Source organism: Xyrauchen texanus, chromosome 18 (assembly GCF_025860055.1).
Source record: "Xyrauchen texanus isolate HMW12.3.18 chromosome 18, RBS_HiC_50CHRs, whole genome shotgun sequence".
NCBI classification, from domain to species: domain Eukaryota; kingdom Metazoa; phylum Chordata; class Actinopteri; order Cypriniformes; family Catostomidae; genus Xyrauchen; species Xyrauchen texanus.
The window spans coordinates 18133509-18154539 of NC_068293.1; the positions used below are offsets into that span (position 1 = coordinate 18133509).

At 46.3% G+C, this 21031-nt stretch overlaps 1 protein-coding gene across 1 annotated transcript in view; it reads left to right on the forward strand.

Moving 5' to 3' along the window:
• The window catches only part of LOC127658855 (thrombospondin type-1 domain-containing protein 7B-like), a 367438-nt gene that overhangs the window by 314596 nt on the left and 31811 nt on the right, over positions 1–21031 (forward strand). Inside the window, exons 18-22 of the mRNA XM_052148387.1 lie at positions 243–376; positions 487–640; positions 3013–3154; positions 6500–6615; positions 6903–7020. Of these exons, the coding sequence (XP_052004347.1) occupies positions 243–376; positions 487–640; positions 3013–3154; positions 6500–6615; positions 6903–7020 (664 nt within the window). The remainder of the gene's footprint in view (positions 1–242; positions 377–486; positions 641–3012; positions 3155–6499; positions 6616–6902; positions 7021–21031) is intronic.

Consider the following 21031-nt stretch of genomic DNA (forward strand, 5'->3'; position numbering starts at 1 on the left):
AACACGATTAAAAAGAGCTCTTTAATATTTCTAAATATATCATATATAATTATAATGTATAATATATCTTTAATATATGTTTTAAATATATTTCTAAAGTATTTTTTTTAATAAAACTGCATCTTGTCTAGTTCAAGTTAACCTCTATCATGCTTCAAATAAATCATGCACACTTGATTATATTTTAATTAATTTTGTTTTACTGTAAATATTTCATTATAGCTGTGTCTCTGTGTGTGTAGGTGTATGAGGCTGTACCCTGTCACAGTGAGTGTGGTCAGTATGAATGGGTCACAGACCCCTGGTCAGTCTGCACCATCAACACAGTGGATGAACTGCCAGCCTGTGGAGAAGGCATACAAAGCCGCAAGATATGGTGAGCAAGGACATGTTCTTACTGAGAAACCTCATCACCGATGATTTTCTTAGGGGGCATGACCCGCTCCAATCTGCCACCCTAATTCTGTTTCTCTGTCTCTGTGACAGGTGTGTGAGGCGTGGTGGTGGGGCTCAGATGAGCAGTGTGAATGAGACCCTCTGTGACCAGGACGAAATCCCTCCCCAAGCACAGACCTGCTTCCTGCCATGCCCTAATGACTGTGTGATGTCCCAATGGAGCCAATGGAGCACTTGTCCAATGGTAAGGAATCTTTTTATCTTATGCTGTATCCTGTAGGCACAATCTAAAAATTCACAATATCGTGAGGCTACCTTGCTGAAAAGACCAGTACAGTTAGTCACCAGCATATGTTTTGGACACAGGTCCCCAGTATTGGATATAGCAGTGCGGTGTCTCCACAAAATCTGTGTCTATTAACTTTGATGGCATCTATTTGCTAGTGTGCTTCTAAAAATGGAAAAAATTTACTTTTAGCAGATTCATGCATTTAAAATGTACAATATTTATCTTCCTGGTAAATAGACCTAAATATTGATGTCTCATCTTGCACTACACAGATTTTTGTCCAATCATCAATCACTATGCACTAATATCCCTAATACCACCTGCAACATATTAACAAGTAGCAAATCATGGCTGTGACAAAAATAATGCTTAATGGCTATTTAAAAAAACTAATGAGCCCTTCTAAATGTCCTGCCCAAACTTCAATAGGAAATACAACAACACAGAATATTTAATGTGCTACTTAACAGAGACTTCCTTGGTCAACCAGCTTCACCAAATTAGTTTTGCTGAATATCCAGACCGATGAACACAGTGACATTCTAAACAATGCCCCCAGTGGCCAAAGCGTTAAGTGTTGGGCGTATGGGAAACACCCCCAACCCAAATCCCAAACCTAACCAAATGTAATGTTAGAGGGGGAAATGGCACCTCCGAATCGCACTCATCACTGATTATACAAACATGATTATTCCTGGTTTCAATGGGGTATCCAAACCTTAGTCTCCCATGCTGCTGATGCAACGCACTTCCAGTCACACCACAGGGGAAGGTAATCACACTAGAGCTGGAACTGATGCCTACATGTCTGATAGGAGATGGCACTTGTCAGTAAATTGGCATAATGTGACCGAACCTTAGGTACCTGAAGTGCTGGAAACAACTAGCAATATCCAGCATAAACCAGCCTGGAAATGCAAGCTAGTGTGAGCTGTTTTCCTTTGCAATATTGCTGTGTTGACATGATCTTTATCTTTTGCTTTTGTAGATGATAATTATGCAGTCTTGTTTACGATCCGTTAAAAACATTCCTCTAGAGGATTTGTTGGCATATAATTCCTGCTGCCGTTAAATGTTTGTCTGTGAATGAAAACAGAATTTATTTTACAGAATGCCTATTTTTTGCTGGATAATTTATCGGTCCTGGCCGTGACATCAGACAATGTTGAGGTGTTTTGCATCCATTTGAATATTTCACATTAACATTGCCTCCCAAATCAAATCTTGATACTGTTCTCAGGATTTCCTGAGGCAAAATTTAAAATGGTGAATAAAAGACAACTGAAATCAGTATGCAGTTGAAACTCTAGTAGTAATGAAGCATTTGTTATTCTAATTATTGTTGTGCAGAAATACTTACCCTAGATACAATTTGCCATAGGGATGCCTACTCATTGAAGTGCAAACAGCTCCTCAGTTCACTTTCAGCTAATCAGAAACAAACTGGGTGAGTTTTCCTGGCTCGGCCCAACCTGCTCAAGACTGCCAACCCATTTCACTTTTATTTGGCCTCTACGCTAATCACATTAGATTGCAATTCCACCTTGCTCAGTCTCAGTTCCAAGCAATGTTTGTTCTCTTTGCTTTGGTTAAAGTGATCAGCCAGTGCAGTGCACATGTCAAACACCAGTGTTCAGTGATTGAGCTTGGTTAATTTGTCTCAGTTATTCATAATTATCAAATGTTCCCAAAAACCTGGGTGCACAGATAAATGGCTCTAGCTGAATAGAGCTCCTGCTAATGATTGGTCCTCCCAATACTGAGGTACATGGACGTGGCCAGCTAGCTGTTTAAAGGGTCTCATTAGTGTCTGAAAGTGATGGAGATGCAGATTAGTTGCTGCCTGCAGCTGAACAGATTCAAACTGTGTACTTAGCTCTGCCAAGACTGTGTGGCTGTCTGACTGCTGTGTTTTTTAAAGACCATGCGAAATCGCTTCATGAGCAGAGTTTTCTGTTCTGTGTTGATGTATGGCCTATTGTAACTGGAAGGTTTATCCATTTTATTGTAATTAGATGGCTTTTGTTACATAGCCGGGAAACTATTTGCTAGTCGTTTGCAGGTGGTAAGGGGGGATGAAACATTGTCATTCTACGTAGAGAGCAGAAAAATCTTGGTAGTGCAACATACAAAGTGCAGTCATCAATAATGCATATACTTTTGTAAACATTTAGGGGCACACTAGCACATAGATGTCTTTATAGCTAATAGACGTGGACTAAATGCAACAAAACCCCCATTTCATGGGGACTTAGACTTATTAAAACAGACGTTTTAATTGAATCACAAAGAGTTTGTTTTCTTTTCATATCTCTATTTATTTGTAGCCATGTGACGAAAGCACAATGAGGATTAGGACGAGACACATGCTGCGCCCCCCAGTGGCCGATAGAGAGTGTCCCGAGAGTAACCAGACAGAGTCTTGTGTCCTCAACAGCACCTGCTTCAATTATCACTACAATGTCTCCAGTGGGTTGCTCTCATTCTGCTTGAAACAAAACTGCATTTACAGTAACAAATAACACAAGCATATATAATGTCTACTAGATATGTATCTATCTATATATACAGTATGTATAGCAAGAAAGAGACTGAGGGAGATGGAGGGAGCTGTGCCGATATTTCTGTCCCCTCCGATTCCATTAAGTTTTTAGAAAATCACATGCAAGAAATTGAATACACTCACTTAAAGGATTATTAGGAACACCATACTAATACTGTGTTTGACCCCCTTTCGCCTTCAGAACTGCCTTAATTCTACGTGGCATTGATTCAACAAGGTGCTGAAAGCATTCTTTAGAAATGTTGGCCCATATTGATAGGATAGCATCTTGCAGTTGATGGAGATTTGTGGGATGCACATCCAGGGCATGAAGCTCCCGTTCCACCACATCCCAAAGATGCTCTATTGGGTTGAGATCTGGTGACTGTGGGGGCCATTTTAGTACAGTGAACTCATTGCCATGTTCAAGAAACCAATTTGAAATGATTCGAGCTTTGTGACATGGTGCATTATCCTGCTGGAAGTAGCCATCAGAGGATGGGTACATGGTGGCCATAAAGGGATGGACATGGTCAGAAACAATGCTCAGGTAGGCCGTGGCATTTAAACGATGCCCAATTGGCACTAAGGGGCCTAAAGTGTGCCAAGAAAACATCCCCCACACCATTACACCACCACCACCAGCCTGCACAGTGGTAACAAGGCATGATGGATCCATGTTCTCATTCTGTTTACACCAAATTCTGACTCTACCATCTGAATGTCTCAACAGAAATCGAGACTCATCAGACCAGGCAACATTTTTCCAGTCTTCAACTATCCAATTTTGGTGAGCTCTTGCAAATTGTAGCCTCTTTTTCCTATTTGTAGCGGAGATGAGTGATGCCCGGTGGGGTCCTCTGCTGTTGTAGCCCATCCGCCTCAAGGTTGTGCGTGTTGTGGCTTCACAAATGCTTTGCTGCATACCTCGGTTGTAACGAGTGGTTATTTCAGGCAAAGTTGCTCTTCTATAAGCTTGAATCAGTCGGCCCATTCTCCTCTGACCTCTAGCATCAACAAGGCATTTTCGCCCACAGGACTGCCGCATACTGGATGTTTTTCCCTTTTCACACCATTCTTTGTAAACCCTAGAAATGGTTGTGCGTGAAAATCCCAGTAACTGAGCAGATTGTGAAATACTCAGACCGGCCCGTCTGGCACCAACAAACATGCCACGCTCAAAATTGCTTGAATCACCTTTCTTTCCCATTCTGACATTCAGTTTGGAGTTCAGGAGATTGTCTTGACCAGGACCACACCCCTAAATGCATTGAAGCAACTGCCATGTGATTGGTTGATTAGATAATTGCATTAATGAGAAATTGAACAGGTGTTCCTAATAATCCTTTAGGTGAGTGTAATTGCATTACTACAGCATTAAAACATAACTGTGTTACACAAATATTTAATTAGTCACATAATTTCAAATGAGAACTCCCGAGAATGTGCAAATTAGCTTTCAAAGGGGTCCCCCCTAGACCCCCCATAATTTGCTCCATGGTTACATGACAGGTCCACCTCAAAGGTGCATTTACACTAGGCGTATCACACATATAGTTATGAATGTAATCTTAAAACTAGGTATTCACCGATCCGATACATGGAACGGTGTCGGATTTGATACTGATGTTTTTACATGGATTGGGTATCGGTACGACGAACTCAATCCAATTACGATACCATGTGGTCATGGTCATTACAGTTAAGAGCTCTCAGAGTGATGCACATTATGTGAGCCCTCCACACTAACTCCTTCTCAGATGTACTGTATATGCCCAAAAGTTCTGATCGTTTTAAAGAATCTACCAAAATAAAAGCATCTCTGGTTCTTAAATGACAACTATAACAAATATTATTATTGTAAAAAAAAAAAACAATTGCAAATATATATTAGTAGTAGTAGTAATAATAATAATTATTATTATTATAATAACTTTAACAACTTTACAATAATATTGTAAAGTTGTCTGGGTTCCAAAATGTTTTCTGCTTTGCTGGGGTGCAAAGAAAACAAATGTTCACGAAACACAACTTTAAGACCAAATACATGTATAAACATCTGCTAACCAGTTGCAAAAGCGTAAGCAGTAAACAGAAATCCTATGGCCAGTGCCCACTTTCCTGCCTGACAGCAAATCAGTTAGGACTACCATGCAACAATACATCACCTAATTAATATTCATGAGCCACAGCCTCTTCTCTCCTTCAGACTACTCTACCACACCACTATTCTAAACATCCTTTGAAAATGTGAACTTTTGAACTCCTAACATACCATTAGCTCTCTGCTTTAAATTGCCCGATTGCATTCAGCCACTCCAAGCTGCCCACATTGACTTCATCAGGGCATCGCACTATGTGAAGTATCCTATAAAGTAGGGATATATTTAATTCCTGTAGATACTAATTCTTCAGAAAGACTCTAATGAAGAAAATGGGCTTGGTGGTATGAGTGAGATGCATTTTACTGCACAGTCCATGAAATCACTGATCATATCAATACTGATACTGTTCCTCTAAGCCATTAGACTGACATAAAGCCAGATTACTATCATAAAGAGAGCCTAATTCCTGCCTTTAGAACTCAATGCATATTACTTTTCTACTTTGGAGGCCAGTTTGCCAGACATTGGCTGAGTCCCAATTTGCATGCTTTTACAAAACGTATGCACTGTGGGTCGATAATACATTTTACAATATGAAGCGAGCCATTATGGCAAAATTGCGCAGGACCAAAATCACCATAGACATTGAGGGGGACACATCCTTTCCAAAATTCAGATTATTACCCAACCAATATGGGTTTTTCAATGGCTGATTATTAGATTATTATTTTTGAACCCCCCAATCCTGAATATGCATCTATTCCTTCAGACAACCATTACAAACCAATCATCTTCCAATGTAATTTTTAGCTGCATTCACACTAGGCTATGAGCATGCAAAATTACTCTGAACACCGCAATGGACAGGATATAATGTTACAATCGAGAGCTTCTCGTTTTAATATTGCAAGCGCAATGTCCCTCGAGCATTTTACACTGTAAATTTACTTAAACTTATTTGTCTTAATAATTTGATGTATTCTAGAATAAATCTTCCTATTATGTCTGAAAATTGTTTGAATTGTACAGAAACATAAACGTTGAGTCATGAATAGACAAATTTGAAATTATGTGTCACAGCAAGGACATCGTGAATGATATTTGAAATAAACTTTGTCTAATTTACCTAGTATGTGTGTGTGTCTATATCCTTTGGTTATGGGTCAGACTGGAGCACCTGTCAGCTGAGCGAACATGCCATCTGTGGCCAGGGCACGAGGATACGGCTCTTAGATTGCATTCGTAGTGACAGCAAAGTGGTAGATTTGATAGTCTGCAAGGAGGTAACCTTTCCTAAACCTCTGTCTAACCTTCATTTCCTGCCACCCTCTCTGTATAAGTGTTCTTTGTGGAAGAATTAAGCACTGTGGGAATGTTTAATGTCTTTCAACTGCATGCACTGTAAATCAGCCATGACTGTCTATTAACTCACTACAAGTCCATATCCACAAAATGATTTTCTCATTGAAGCTCTTACCGTAATAGCCCCTCATTGGCTCATGACTGGTTCATCAGACAGTGATTGTGTGTGGTGGTGGGTGTAGGGTTAATGGTTGTCCTGCTGTTTTAGCTGGACCTGCCTCAGCCATGGACACTGGCGATGAACTGCGTGGTGGACTGCCCCTTTAACTGCATCCTCTCTGATTGGACGCCATGGTCGGAGTGTTCACACACCTGTGGCAGTAAAGGTAAGCCACAATATGTAATTATATGACCTGGGTGGACAAAATTGTATAGGTGGGCCCCAGGCATGCCTCTACATATCCATATCTTACATGGGGTTATTGTTCCGTGGTTGTAGTCAATGGTTGTGATGAAGTCAAATGGTCATAGCATGGTGCTTTAATATAACAAACTACTTAATAATTCTTGTTCTTTAAAAACAGCTCTTCCACCATAGGGCTGAACAGTTCTTAGCTCGGTGAGTAACGGTTCCAGTAGCATTTGGTTAGAAACTGTTCCCATGCCACGTTTCTTAGATAGCTAAAAGGCATAGTTCCTATGAAATCGAAGAACAAATGGGTGTAACGGCATTAAGAACAAAATTTTGCCAAAAAGGTGTTTTTTAGTTTGTTTCGGTAATTTGTAACACCTTCTTACTGCCATTTTTCCAATCATCATTAGATGTGACCTAGAGCTCCACCTGCTTTGAGGCAGACAACTAATTATCATGCAGTCAGTTAGATCATTCAGCATGAGCACACCAGCGTGCAGAGTTATTAGCGTGCTAGTGCAAATTTACCTACATCTGCACAATTGTTCGAGTAGAGACATTGTCCAAGAACATGTTATGCTTTTTCGTTTTTTTGTTTGTTTAATTAGTCTGCAGCCGAAAGTCATTCACACATCTACCCAAAGTAAGGTCTACCTATCATCATTCTTCTATCTGCATTTTTACCATTAACAAGACAATTGTTTTATTGGTAAACATTACAAATGACACTTAATTTACTGCATTCATATTACTTTTGATAGTCATCGAGTAGTTAAAATGGTCTTTTGTGTCCTCATATTTAAAAGTAATTCTAAATGCCTCCCCCCAGCAGCGTGGCCAGTGACTGTATGTTTGCAAAGAGTATGTTGTTGCTCAGCAGTTTTGAACTTCTTTTTGGCTCTTGATGTTGCCGGGGCCTTAACTGTACTCAGGACAGAGAATGTCCTAGTTACTTCCATAACCTCCGTTTCTGATGGAGGGAGCGAGACGTTGTGTTGATGTAGTGACACTAGGGGTTGCTCTTGAGAGCCCGAGACACCTCTGATCTTTGATAAAAGGCCAATGAGAATTGGCAAGTGGTATTTACATGCCACTCCCCTGGACATACGGGTATAAAGGAGGGGACGTGCATACCGCTCATTCGGGTTTTGTGCTGAGAAGCCGAGAATAAAGTACCGGCCATTTCTGTGGGTAGTTCAGCGTTGTGGCAGGAGGGATACAACTTCTCGTTCTCTCCATCAGGGAATGGAGGTTACGTTAGTAACCAGGATGTTCCCTATCTGTCACTCACTCGATGTTGTGTCGATGTAGTGACACTAGGGGTTCCCTACAAAAATGCCACAACTAGCTGAACTGTGTTACGTGGATCGGCATTGCAAGACGGGCAGACTATTGTGTGACACATATCCAGCGCACCGGGCCGGCATGTAACCTCCCTTGACACTAGTATTAGTGCCGAACAGCCCTTTGGGGACATGTCAACTATCCAAAGGATAGGGACATGCTAGCCAGTCATGCCTCTTTTCTCTCTTTTTTTCTTTTTCTTCCCAGAAAAAGAGAGAATTCACTAACAGGAACCAACAGGTAAGTCCGCGTTGCTGCCAGCCCAGTACTTGTGCTAACTTGGGCAATATGAGCATGGTGACTGGGGCAGAGGGGCCTCTGTCCAAGGAAGATGCAGTTTGCCAACAAGGAAACTTTTTTCAGCAGAATATATGTCGCAACCAGCACATCCGGAGCACTTGTCCCAGTACGGGGCTTAGTTAGAACAAGTACTGTGTTAGCAGTTTCTCTGCAAACTCGCCTGCCACAGGACTAGGAGGACCTCAACCAGGGAACACATTTGTGAACACTGCTGGGAATCAACAACGCACATCTTAAGCTCAATGGAGTGAAAGGTGCTAAGCGCAAGCGATATACCTGGCCAGCTGACACAGACTTACCTGTTCATTCCTGCTAAGACACGAGACAAAACTGTCTCGACCCGGAGATTGTAGAATCTCTCAAAGGTGCAGCCCAGCCCGTGCTCTGCAAATGTCTGTTAGACTGGCGCCACTGGTCAGAGCCCAGGATGCCGCCACACTCCTGGTAGAATGGGCTCATAGCCCTGCCAGGGGTGCTGGCTATGGCATTAATGACCAGTGGGCAACCCCTTGCTTGGAGACAGCACGTCCTTACCACAGTCCACCAAAGCAGACCGAGAACTGCTCAGAAACTCTAAAGCTCTGCATGTGATACAAATAGATGCATAAAGCATGCATTGGATACAGCAACACTAAGGTTGGGTCTGCCTCCTCATGGGGTAGCACTTGCATGTTCACCACTTGATCCCTGAATGGGGTTGAGGGAACCTTGGGATCATAGTCTGGTCGGGGTCTCAGGATCACGTGAGAGTAGCCTGGACTGAACTCCAGGCAAGTTTCGCTGACAGAGAATGCTTTAGAGATTCTTCAGAGCTTCGCTAACTCTAAGGGTTCAAAGTGAGCCCCTCGTAGGCCTCGCAGGACTACAGAGAGGTCCCATAAGGGAAAAAGGTGTGGTCTGGAGGAATTCAACCTCATGCCCCTCTCAGGAACCTGATGCTCAGTTTGTGTTTTCCTAAGGAATTACTGCCCACTGTGTTGTTGTGTGCTGCTCTAGTGGCTACATACACCTCCAACCTCTCCAGCAGAAAGGAAAACACTAAGCCGATTGCACACCTCTGGGGGTCTTCGCGTTCTGAGAAGAACATAACTTAGCAAACAGATGCCACTTCAAAGCATACCTCGTGTTAGAGGGGGCCATCACTGAACATGTCTACTACGGCAGGTGGTTTGACACTGAGGTCTTCTGCGTCTCTTCCAGGGGCCAGTCATGGAGGTTCCTGAGGTCTGGTCACGGGGGCCAGATGGTGCCCCATCCCTGAGAGAGAAGGTGCTTCCTCAGGGGATTTTGCCAGGGAGGGGCTGACGCGAGGAGCGTGGGTCCGAAAACCAAGTCCGGGTTGGCCAGTAGGTTGCTACACGGACGACCTACTCCCCGTCCTCCTTTACCTTCACTGCGGGAATGCATGTCTGTGACCTGCCGTGACAACGCGTCCACTGTGGTGTTGAGTTCACCCAAGATGTGGAGTGGCTCGCAGTGACTTGAGGTGCTGCTGACTCCAGAGGAGGTGACGGCGGGCGAGTTATGACATGCGAGGGGAGTGTAAACCGCCTTGGTGGTTGATATATGCTCCCGAGGCTGTGTTGTCTGTTCGACAACACGTGCTTGCCCTGGTTCAACGGCCGTAACCTCTGCAGGGAAAGCAGTATTGCCAACAACTCAAGGCAGTTTGATGTGCCAATGCAGCTGTGGGCCCATCCAGGAGCTGGCAGCTGCATGCCCATTGCATACAGTGCCCCAGCCTGTGTTGGAGGCATCGGTCGTAACCACGATGCGCCTGAAGACCTATATTCGGGGAATACCTGCCCATAGAAATGTGAGGTCGTTCCAAGGGCTGAAAAGGCGGCAACAGATCAGCGTGATGGCCACGCGATGTGGCCCGCGGGGCCATGCCCATCTCGGGACTCGTGTCCGGAGCCAGTGCTGGAGCCGTCTCATATGCATCAACCCGAGAGGTGTGGCCACTGCCGAGGATGCCATATGCCCCAATAGCCTCTGTAATATTTTCAGACTGAGTCCAACTCCAGACCGAGAAAGAGATGCTCTGAACCGGATGGAGCTTGCTCATTTCCCAGTTGACCCAAAGCCCTAGCCGGCTGAGGTGCGAGAGCACCAGGTCCCTGTGTGCACACAACTTGTCTATGATTAGACAGTCGTCAAGGTAGTTGAGAATGTGAATGCCCACTTACCTTAATGGGGCAAGGGCGGCCTCTGCGACCTTCGTGAAGACATGAGGTGACAAGGACAGGCTGAAAGGGAGGACTTTGCACTGGTACGCCCGGCCCTCGAATGCAAACTGCAGGAAGGGTCTGTGTCGAGGTAAAATGAAGAGGTGGAAGTTCGCATCCTTCAGGTCTACAGCTGCAAACCAATCTTGATGTCGGATGCTCGCTAGAATGCGCTGTAAGGCTACGTGCCAACCCAGCACATGCCCCCATGGAAAAACAAGACTTCTGGGATAAACAACACTCAAACTCTCTCACAAATTAGACAGAAATCAAAAGGCATCACTTTGCGAAAAACCCAGCTTAACAAACATTGTCCTCCTGAGGCATCCTGCCATCCACATTCTGCCCCCACAAACTCCAGCTGTTCTCTCTCCCCCTGGTTTCCCATAAGGCACACACAAGATGTATTTGTGAAAATGTAATAAAGAAAAACTATGAAAACAAATAATGTAATTAGGATGTTTGATTTCATTTAAGAGTTCTCTGGGGGACTGGTATAGTGTTTTTTTCCAGGTTTGTAAAACGTAATGACAACAAAGTTATAAGGTCTTTGCCAAATACTGAATAATTCTGGAGGTCTATCCCCCTCCTTGCCTGTATGTTAAAAAGTTTAAGCCAAGAACCCATTCACCCAAATTCTCATTGTTCAATGGATAATACCATTTGGTACACAATGTGTATTCTGTCTGGATATTTAAGTAAAGCTGGCCCAGAGCTCGGTGTTCTCTCTAATCATATGATCCCACACCTTAATGTCTGTAACTTTAATAATAGGAATCTGCATTCAGATCTCCCATGCTTTGCAATTACATGAGTTTTCTCAAATGCCAGGTATGTTCTTTGAATTGTTTCTTATTTTTAGGAATGTTTGTTTATTCTGATCATTTGTGAAATTGCTTTGATTTGAATATCTGTAATTTATGCTTTAAATCCTACCTGGCAATTTTTTTTTTACTTTTTGATTTATTCTGTATTCCTCCGAAATCATATATATCAATACTGGGTCTTTAAAATAGGAGAAACTTCTCTGGAAGAACCGAGCTGGAGAATACCATTTTAACTTCATAACTGAAGCTTTAATGTGGGAGGAAGCCACTTATTGACTATCAGTTTGAATCTCATTATAAACTGATCAAAAGAAAAATTTATAGAAGAGTATTCAGAGTAATCAACTTAAAAGATTAAAATAAAATAATGATCAGAAAGTAATTAGAGCCTTTATCTAAATTAGAGTTCAACTTAAAATTGGAGTCAGATTAATATAAAATTGGAGTCAGATAAATTGAATAATGGAATTAATTTGTAAAGTGTAAATTAACAATAATTGGATAAAGTCGGACGGTCCGGGTCAGCCACCACGATGGATTGGAGAGTCCAAGCTCTGGGTGAGGGGGACCAAGGGTACAATCTCATCGGACCTACCGGCGGGTGGGGCCTCACGGCGGGGTGGAGCCAGGGAGGCCACATTGACGGGGCTTGAGCCCTGTGGCGGTGATAAGTGAGGCTTTGGCACTACCTGGCAGAGGTGGTCCCATTGTGGTCCCCATATCGCCCCCAGTGCTTTCCGCGTTGACCTCATACCCGTGGGTAGAAGGACCTAGGCAGGGAGCCGCTGGAGTGGCTTGCTTTCTTATGAAAGCGAGCTGCGACCGCAATGTTGCCATGGTCATGTCCTCGCAATGAGGACATGACGCATCCACGAAAGATGTCTCCGCGTGGGCAGCGCCCAGGCACGAAAGACAGTGATCGTGGCCATATGAAGGCAAGAGATATCGGCCACATCCAGGAGTAACACACATCCGGAAGGGCATCTTTTAAAAGACTTGTCTTTATAAAGACGGTCCGATGTGTGCCGCTCTTTATACACTCTAAGTTATCTGCTGAAGCGCCCAGGGGCAATCTCTGCAGTGCACCTGTGCAGAGAGAGGAGAAAGCCACTGTAATGTGCCGTAAGGATCCAGCAGAGGTGAATGGAAACAGTGGGAATTCAGCTCGCTTATTTCTCAATGAAAAAGCGACCACTCGGCTCGAAGAGAAAATATGAATGAGCGGTATGCACGTCGGCTGAAGAGAAAATCTGAATGAGCGTTATGCACGTCCCCTCCTTTATACCTGTATATCCGGGGGAGTGGCATGCAAATACCACTCACCAATTCTCATTGGCCTTTTATCAAAGATCAGAGGTGTCTCGGGCTCTCAAGAGCTACCCCTAGTGTCACTACATAGACACAACATCGAGTGAGTGACAGATAGGGAACCATGCTCTTTAGTTATGTGGCAACTTACAATTTGTCATTTCCCAAGATAGACCATTCTAATCCTGATTTTGCAACATCACAATAGAAAAATTTAACTGAAATAATGCTAACGAGCCTGTATCTTTACTGAGCAGCACGATTCAGCTATGGTAACAATTGGCGTGGTGGTGTAAAGGTGGCAAAATAATACCACACCAAGAATAATATCATACTACCATGTTTAAAAACAAAAAACAAAAAAACAACACTATATTACTATGGTATATTTGGGCACTTTTTTGTTAGTGCCAACTGTTTTTGTCACAAAGTAAAAAACAAATACTGCCTACAAAGGCAAAATACAGTAACCACACAATACTGAGACTGAAAAAATTGCTTACATTTTTTAATTGTCCAGCAAAATGAAGATGAACACATTTTCACATTCCAATTGGTTTTCACACCCAAAATTTTCAGCATGGACCTCTTCTTCCATGAGCCAAATTGTACCTTGATCACAGGTGACAGCCCATGACTCAAAACACAATGACCTGAATTCTCTTATTCATCAATTATTTGTGTGTAATCAATGAAGCCGCATCATTTGCTTGCATTATAGATTGGATTCAAGTTCTTGGTGTGCAATGAATTACATAATTGCAGTGAATTTGATTGAAATATCAAGAAACCTAACATAGGTGGATGTTAAAAAAAGCAAAAGACAACATATTTAGATTAAGAGAAATCAGCCACATTTAGAAGCAAAACTGGAAACATGCATGCAACTTGATATTCAAAGTAATTACAAATATTTCATGTTCTGTGTGCTGTTGACACCTTTTCAATTTCATGTTACCTAACACACAAACCTGTGCTCTTGGGTTCCTGGGAGATTAATTATCTGTTTGCTCAAGGCTCACACTATCAGCTGGTGTGCATTTACTTTGCATTCATTAACATGCAATGTCAGAATCCCTTTTTAATTAGGGATGTTATTTCATGAATCACATTTAAGGAACAGCTTACAGGTTAAAGACTCTGGCTAATCAAATCCTTGTTTCCTGAGCATGCTGAATGATTTATCAAAAGGAAATATTTATCCAATAGTGTTCCAATAGTGTTCCGAGAATTGCCATTGTTAATTCAGAGTTTGTTGCCCTGTTGCCATCACTCTGGTGAAGCAGTGTTATTGCTGTCATCGGAGCTCTAGGAAGGACCCAAGATGCAGAGAAACAGTTTACAATGCTTTATTGACAAGCAGAAACACAAAAACTGAATACAGTGGAGATTAGATCGAGAGGGAATTCAGTGAGGGAACACCCCAGGTGAGGGAACAGGCTGGTGGAGTGGTTGGCTACAGCTTAAGCAGAGGTAATTCTGAAGCAGTGGAGACAACCAACTGACTGGAGCTGTACTAACACACAGAGAGCAAAATCGCAGTAAACAGAAGAGAGTAGTTGAGCGAGCTGACACTCAAACACATCAAGCAACGAACATGACACACTAGGACGTATAAGTAGGCAGAAGGGAAAATGACACATTGCTGCCGCTGATTAGCAAAGGACCAGCTTGACTAGCATTGCCATGGCAATACTAATCACGGCAAAATAGCAGCTGTTGGGAAACATGAGGGAAAGAAAATACAGACACACAGAATAAACCAGAAGGATATGCTGGTACTGTGACAATTGCTACATGCAACTTAAAAAATGTTAATTACTAGTCTTAATAGCAGGCTGAGTCCCCATGGCTCAAATGACCCAGCTCCTGATGAGTTCAGCTTGTTAGACTCTTAATTAGACACTTTCAACAATCTTTATTAATTTTAATTCAGGCGTTAATTCAAGCAGTTTACTTCTTAAATCGAACACAGCTCTAGAAGCTATGCAAACAGAAAGCTCTTTTTCTTTTCTTTTTTTCTTAAAGTGACATTTCACCCAAAAATTAAGTCTTTTCATTATATCATTTACTTACTCTCTTACCCTAACTGAACCTCTATGATTTCAAAAGGTGTTATTTATAGCTAAATGTTCAAGCTGCTCTTATTTCTGATGAATAACTCACATTTCAGTCTGTTCCTCACACAAAGACTTGGAATGTAATGCATCAGGTGTATAGGACTATATTTTTTTTTATCATGCAATTTTTGTCCTTTTTGGACCTTGACAGCCCCTGGTCACCAGCCACTTTCTTTGTATGGAATTGAGCAGCAAGGACATTCTTAAAAACCTTTTTTGTGCTCCATGGAAGGAAGGAATGAAATCATTCAAGCTTGGAACATCATGATGGAGGAATTTTAATTTGTGAGTGAACTGTCCTTTTAAATGAGCATACACATAACTGCAAACTGTAGCTAGCAAACAATTTCCTGTGTCAAAACTCCAGAGACCCAAACAACTAATTCCCCCAGCTTGCCTTCCACCACATCTCTCTATCTCTGTTCTCTCTCTTCTATCTCTCTGATTCTCTCTATTTTCTCTTTTTCTTTCTTCATTTTCACTCTCATTTCTTTCCCCATCCTCTCACTGTCTCGCTTCTGGATCAAGAAGAGATATGTCCACTGTCAAATCACAGTCATTTTAAGGGCTTCCTCATCTGGCCACAGCACTTCTGGTTTAATGAATGATGAGCTTAAAGCAGTCAGCTGTTGAGCAAGCTCTTGAAGGTGGCACAAAACATGAGTTCGATGAGCAGTTATGTTGTGCTGTGACTGTAATTATTTTTTTTCCATGCTAAATGTTTAATTGTTGACTGGAAGTGTAACTCACTGGTGTGCTATTTAGTTCAGATGCACACTGATAGAGGACCTGTATTTTAACTTTCTCTTGAGAAATTGGGCGAATGGAGTAATGGGCCCAAAATTGTTCTCTTCCCGAAAGCCTTTATTTTACCCCCCTGACAGAGGACCACTGGAGTACTCTTCGAGCATCTTATGGACTTTCTCATCTTACGTCTGGAAAGATGAGGACAGTAGAATGTGCAGTTTGGAAAGAGGACCCCGACATTTGTCTGAGCTTCAAAGCTGTCAGTTGCCATGTTCATTTAGGACATCCTGTTCTACGCAAAGATTATGTGTTGGGAGCAGGCCAACCCCTTTATGTCCCTGCTTAAAGGAGAAGTTCACCAAAAAATTTAACTCATGTCATAATTTATTCACCATAATGTTGCTCCAAACCAGTATGACATTCTTCTGTGGAACACAAAACGTTTGGTTACGTATGTAACCTCCGTTCCCCGAGGGAGGGAACGACACGTTGTGTCGGAGAAGCGACACTAGGGGTCTCTCTTGAGCGCCGATATCCACCTCTGATCTATGAAAAAATGGCCAATTAGAGTTGGCAGCCGGTATTTGCATGTCCCGCCCCCGGACATACGGGTATTTAAGCGGCGCAAATACGGGAGTTCATTCAGGATTTTTCTGAGGAGCCGGAAATGGTCCGGCCACAACAGTGGCTCGGTTCAGCGACATGCCAGAGGAAAGACACAACGTGTCGTTCCCTCCCTCGGGGAACGTAGGTTACATACGTAACCAAACGTTCCCCTTCTGTCGCTCTCTCCACGTTGTGTCGGAGAAGCGACACTAGGGGACCTATTCCAATCTTGCCATGCGCTGAACCGTGTACGTGAACCGCCGATACAGAGGCGGGCAGGGATTTCATCCAGTGCCGCACATCATCTGTACCTGGCTGCACGTACCCTTCCCCAATGCCCCATAAGAACATCGGAATCCTTCTAGTTACCCTGGAAGGGGGACAAGGCGATGTTTGCCAACATGGGAACGGGCCAGCCTGGCTGGGCCTCTTTTCTCTCTATGTTTCTCGCATAGAGCAATGGTATGGGCACGGCCTGGGTGTGATAAGCCAGTGTGATGGCGTTGACAACCCAGTGGGCGAGCCTCTGTTTGGAGACGGCATTCCCTTTCTGCCATCCCCCAAAGTAGACAAAGATCTGTTCAGAGCATCTGGTGCTCTGTGTGCGGTCCAGGTAAATGCGCAGGGCGCGCACTGGACATAGCAACGAAAGGGCTGGGTCTGCCTCCTCCCGGGGCAGCGCTTGCAGGTTCACTACCTGATCTCGGAAGGGTGTGGTAGGAACCTTGGGCACCTAGCCCGGTCACGGTCTTAGGATCACAGACGTATCCGCTGGACCGAACTCCAGGCAAGTGTCGCTAACAGAGAACGCTTGCAGGTCCCCGACCCTCTTGATAGAGGCGAGCGCGATCAGCAGGGCCGTCTTAAGAGAGAGGGCCCTGAGTCCAATTGATTCAAGCGGCTTGAAGGGAGGTCTCTGGAGTCCTGCCAAGACTACCGAGAGATCCCAGGAGGGAACTAGGCCTGGCCGGGAGGGATTCAACCTCCGGGCGCCTCTCAGGAACCTGAGGATCAAGTCGTGCTTACCCAAGACTTGCCGTCTACAGGATCGTGGTGGGCGGCAATGGCGGCAACATACACCTTGAGGGTGGACGGGGACAGCCTCCTGTCCAGCCTCTCCTGTAGGAACAGGAGCACTGACTTGATCGCGCATCTCTGCGGGTCTTCAGTTCGGGAAGAACACCAATCTGTGAACAAGCGCCACTTTAGGGCGTAAAGGTGCCTGGTAGAGGGGGCTCTGGCTTGGTTGATTGTATTCACAACGGTCGCCGGTAAGCCGGCTAGCTCTTCCACATCCCGTCCAGGGACCAGACGTGGAGGTTCCAGAGGTCTGGGCGCGGGTGCCAGAGCGTGCCCCATCCCTGAGAGAGGAGGTCCTTTCTCAGGGGAATTCGCCTGGGATGAGCTGTCGCGAGAAGTCTGAGTTCTGAGAACCAAGTCCGAGTGGGCCAGTAAGGGGCCACTAACGTGACTTGCTCCTCGTCCTCCCTGACCTTGCACAGCACCGGTGCAAGAAGGCTCACTGGGGGAAATGCGTACTTGCGCAGCCCCGAGGGCCAGCTGTGTGCCAGCGCGTCTGTCCCGAGGGGAGCCTGTGTTAGGGCGTACCAGAGTGGGCAGTGGGAGGTTTCCTGGGAGGCAAACAGGTCTACCTGGGCCTTGCCAAACCGTTCCCAAATCAGCTGGACCGACTGGGGGTGAAGCCTCCACTCCCCGCAGGGCAGGCGTTGTCGTGATAGCGCGTCCGCTACGACGTTGAGCTTGCCGGGGATGTGAGTGGCACACAGCGAGTTGGAGGAGACGGGACATGTGGCGGGAGCATACGCAGCCTTGGCGATTTATATACGCCACCACCGTGGTGCTGTCCGATCTCACGAGGACGTGTTTGTCCCGAACTAATGGGAGGAACTTCCTGAGAGCAAGAAGGACAGTCAGCAACTCCAGGCAGTTGATGTGCCAATGCAGCGGGGCCCCTTTCCAACGGCCCGCTGCTGCGTGCCCGCTGCACACGGCACCCCACCCGGACCGGGAGGCGTCGGTTGTGACCAGAACGCGTCGGGACACCTGCTGCAGGGGCACTCCTGCCCGTAAAAAGCAGAGGTCTGTCCAGGGTCGGAGTGTTTTGAGGCAGGCGGGGGTGATCCTTACCCGATGCGTGCCGTGGTGCCATGCTTGTCTCGGGACTCGAGTCTGGAGCCAGTGCTAGAGTGGTCTCATATGCATCAACCCCAGCGGCACGACCGCCGCGGAGGACACCATATGCCCCCGGAGCCTCTGGAAAAGTTTTAGAGGGACCACTGTGCCTGGCTTGAAGGAAGCGAGGCAGTCCAGCACCGACTGAGCACGCTCGCTGCGTGAGGCGTGCTGTCATTGAGACTGAGTCTAACTCCAACCCGAGAAAAGAGATGCTCTGAACCGGAGTGAGCTTGCTCTTTTCCCAGTTGACCTGAAGCCCCAAGCGGCTGAGGTGCCGGAGCACCTGGTCTCTGTCGCGGATGCCGGCTACTCGTGAGCGGGCAAGGGCCGCCTCTGCGACCTTCGTGAAGACGCCGAGGAGACAGAGACAGGCCGAAGGGGAGGACTTTGTACTGAAACGCCTGGCCGTCGAACGCGAACCGTAAGAAGGGTCATTGTCATGGCAGAATTGAGACGTGGAAGTACGCGTCCTTCAGGTCTACCACTGCGAACCAATCTAGATGCTGAACACCAGCCAGAATATTTCTCTACGTGAGCATTTTGAACGGGAGTTTTAACAAGGCCTGATTGAAAACTCGCAGGTCCAGGATTGGTCGTAAGCCGCCGCCTTTCTTGGGTACAATGAAGTAAGGGCTGTAGAAACCCTTCCTCATTTCGGTTGGAGGGACGGGCTCTACCGCACCCTTGGCTAAGAGGGTCGCGATTTCCGTGCACAGGGAACTGGCATACTCGCCGTGTACTGCGGAAAAGCGGACGCCCCTGAAGGGGGGCGGGAGCTGGGCAAACTGAATTGCGTAACCGAAGTCGAATGGTCCGGTGCAGCCAGCGTGATGCGTTGAGAAGCGAAAGCCACGCTTCCCAGCTCTGCGCTAGGGGCACCAAAGGGACGAGTATTTTGGATGTTCCCGGCGGGGCCTTGCAGCGGGGCGGAAGAGGTAGTGCAGCGTCGGGCAGCTTCGTTGCGGCCTGATGCTGGGGTGCTGAGAATAGACTCAAAGCACTTACCTTGCTCCGCGCACCCGGCAGAGGGCGGGTTCGTGACTGAGGAGGAGGTCTGATGCTGGCGTCCTCTGGACTCGTCTGAACCGGCCGGCCGGGGGACAGTCGTGGGCAGGCGGAAGGCAGGATCGCCGCGTCCGGTGTACCAGGACTGTCGTAATCTGAAAGCAGATTGCCGTGAGAACGGCATTTGCGGGCCAGGTGACCCAGAGGCAAAGGAAATAGCTCTTTTATTGAGAATGTGGGTCCCACAGCCCCCGTCAGGGGGTGTTGCAAATGAAAAAACAAAGGATTCTCCTCCCAGCCCTCCACCGGGGGACGGAGCGGTCTTACCACCTCCGGAGCTAACGTCTTCGGCTCTGGGTCGGCTGTCTCAGGAACGCTTGGGAGCGTTCCGGGTCCTAGAGGGGGTTCGTGAGACAGGGGCCGTGCGCCGCCTGCGGGGTGCTCGACGCTGGGGCTGAGAGCTGGGCCCGGGTTGAGGTGGAGCAGGAGCTGGTTTCTTCGCAGAGGGACGCCCTCGGCGGGCAGACGGGGCAGGGCCCGTAGCGGCAGGTCTGTGGCAGGGCATGAAGTGAGAGATGGCCTCTGTCTGCTTCTTCACCGCGGAGAACTGTTGGACGAAGTCCTCGATGGTGTCGCCGAAAAGGCCAATCTGAGAGACAGGTGCGTCCAGGAAGCGGTTCTTGTCGGCCTCACGCATCTCGACCAGATTGAGCCAAAGATGGCGTTCCTGGACCACTAGGGTGGCCATCGCCTGTCCGAGTGCCTGCGCTGTGGCCTTCTTCGCTCTCAGGGCGAGGTCGGTCGCTGAGCACAGTTCCTGCAGCACATTAGGATCAGGTCCACCCCCGTGCATGTTTCTGAGTGCTTTGGCCTGGTGGACTTGCAGGAGGGCCATCGCATGCAGGGTGGAGGCAGCGCGTCCAGCCGCACTGTAGGCCTTCGCGTTGAGCGAGGATGTTGTCTAACAGGGCTTGGATGGGAGTATGGGGCGGCCACGCCAGGAGGTAGGGCTACCAGGGCATAGATGGTACGCAACTGCCCTATCAACCTGGGGAATCGGCCCGTATCCATGGCGCTCTCCGCCGTCGAGGGTGGTGAGAGTGGAGCGGGTGGCACCTAGACGGGCGGAGAGCGGGGCTCTCCACGTAGACGTCAGCTCGTCATGCACCTCCGGGAAAAACAGGACCGGGGGGATGCGAGGCCACGAACGGCGCTGCCCCCAGGAACCAGTCATCCAACCGTGAAGGCTGTGGGGAGGATGGAGGGTTCCAATCCAACCCCACGCTCACGGCGGCCCGGAAAGC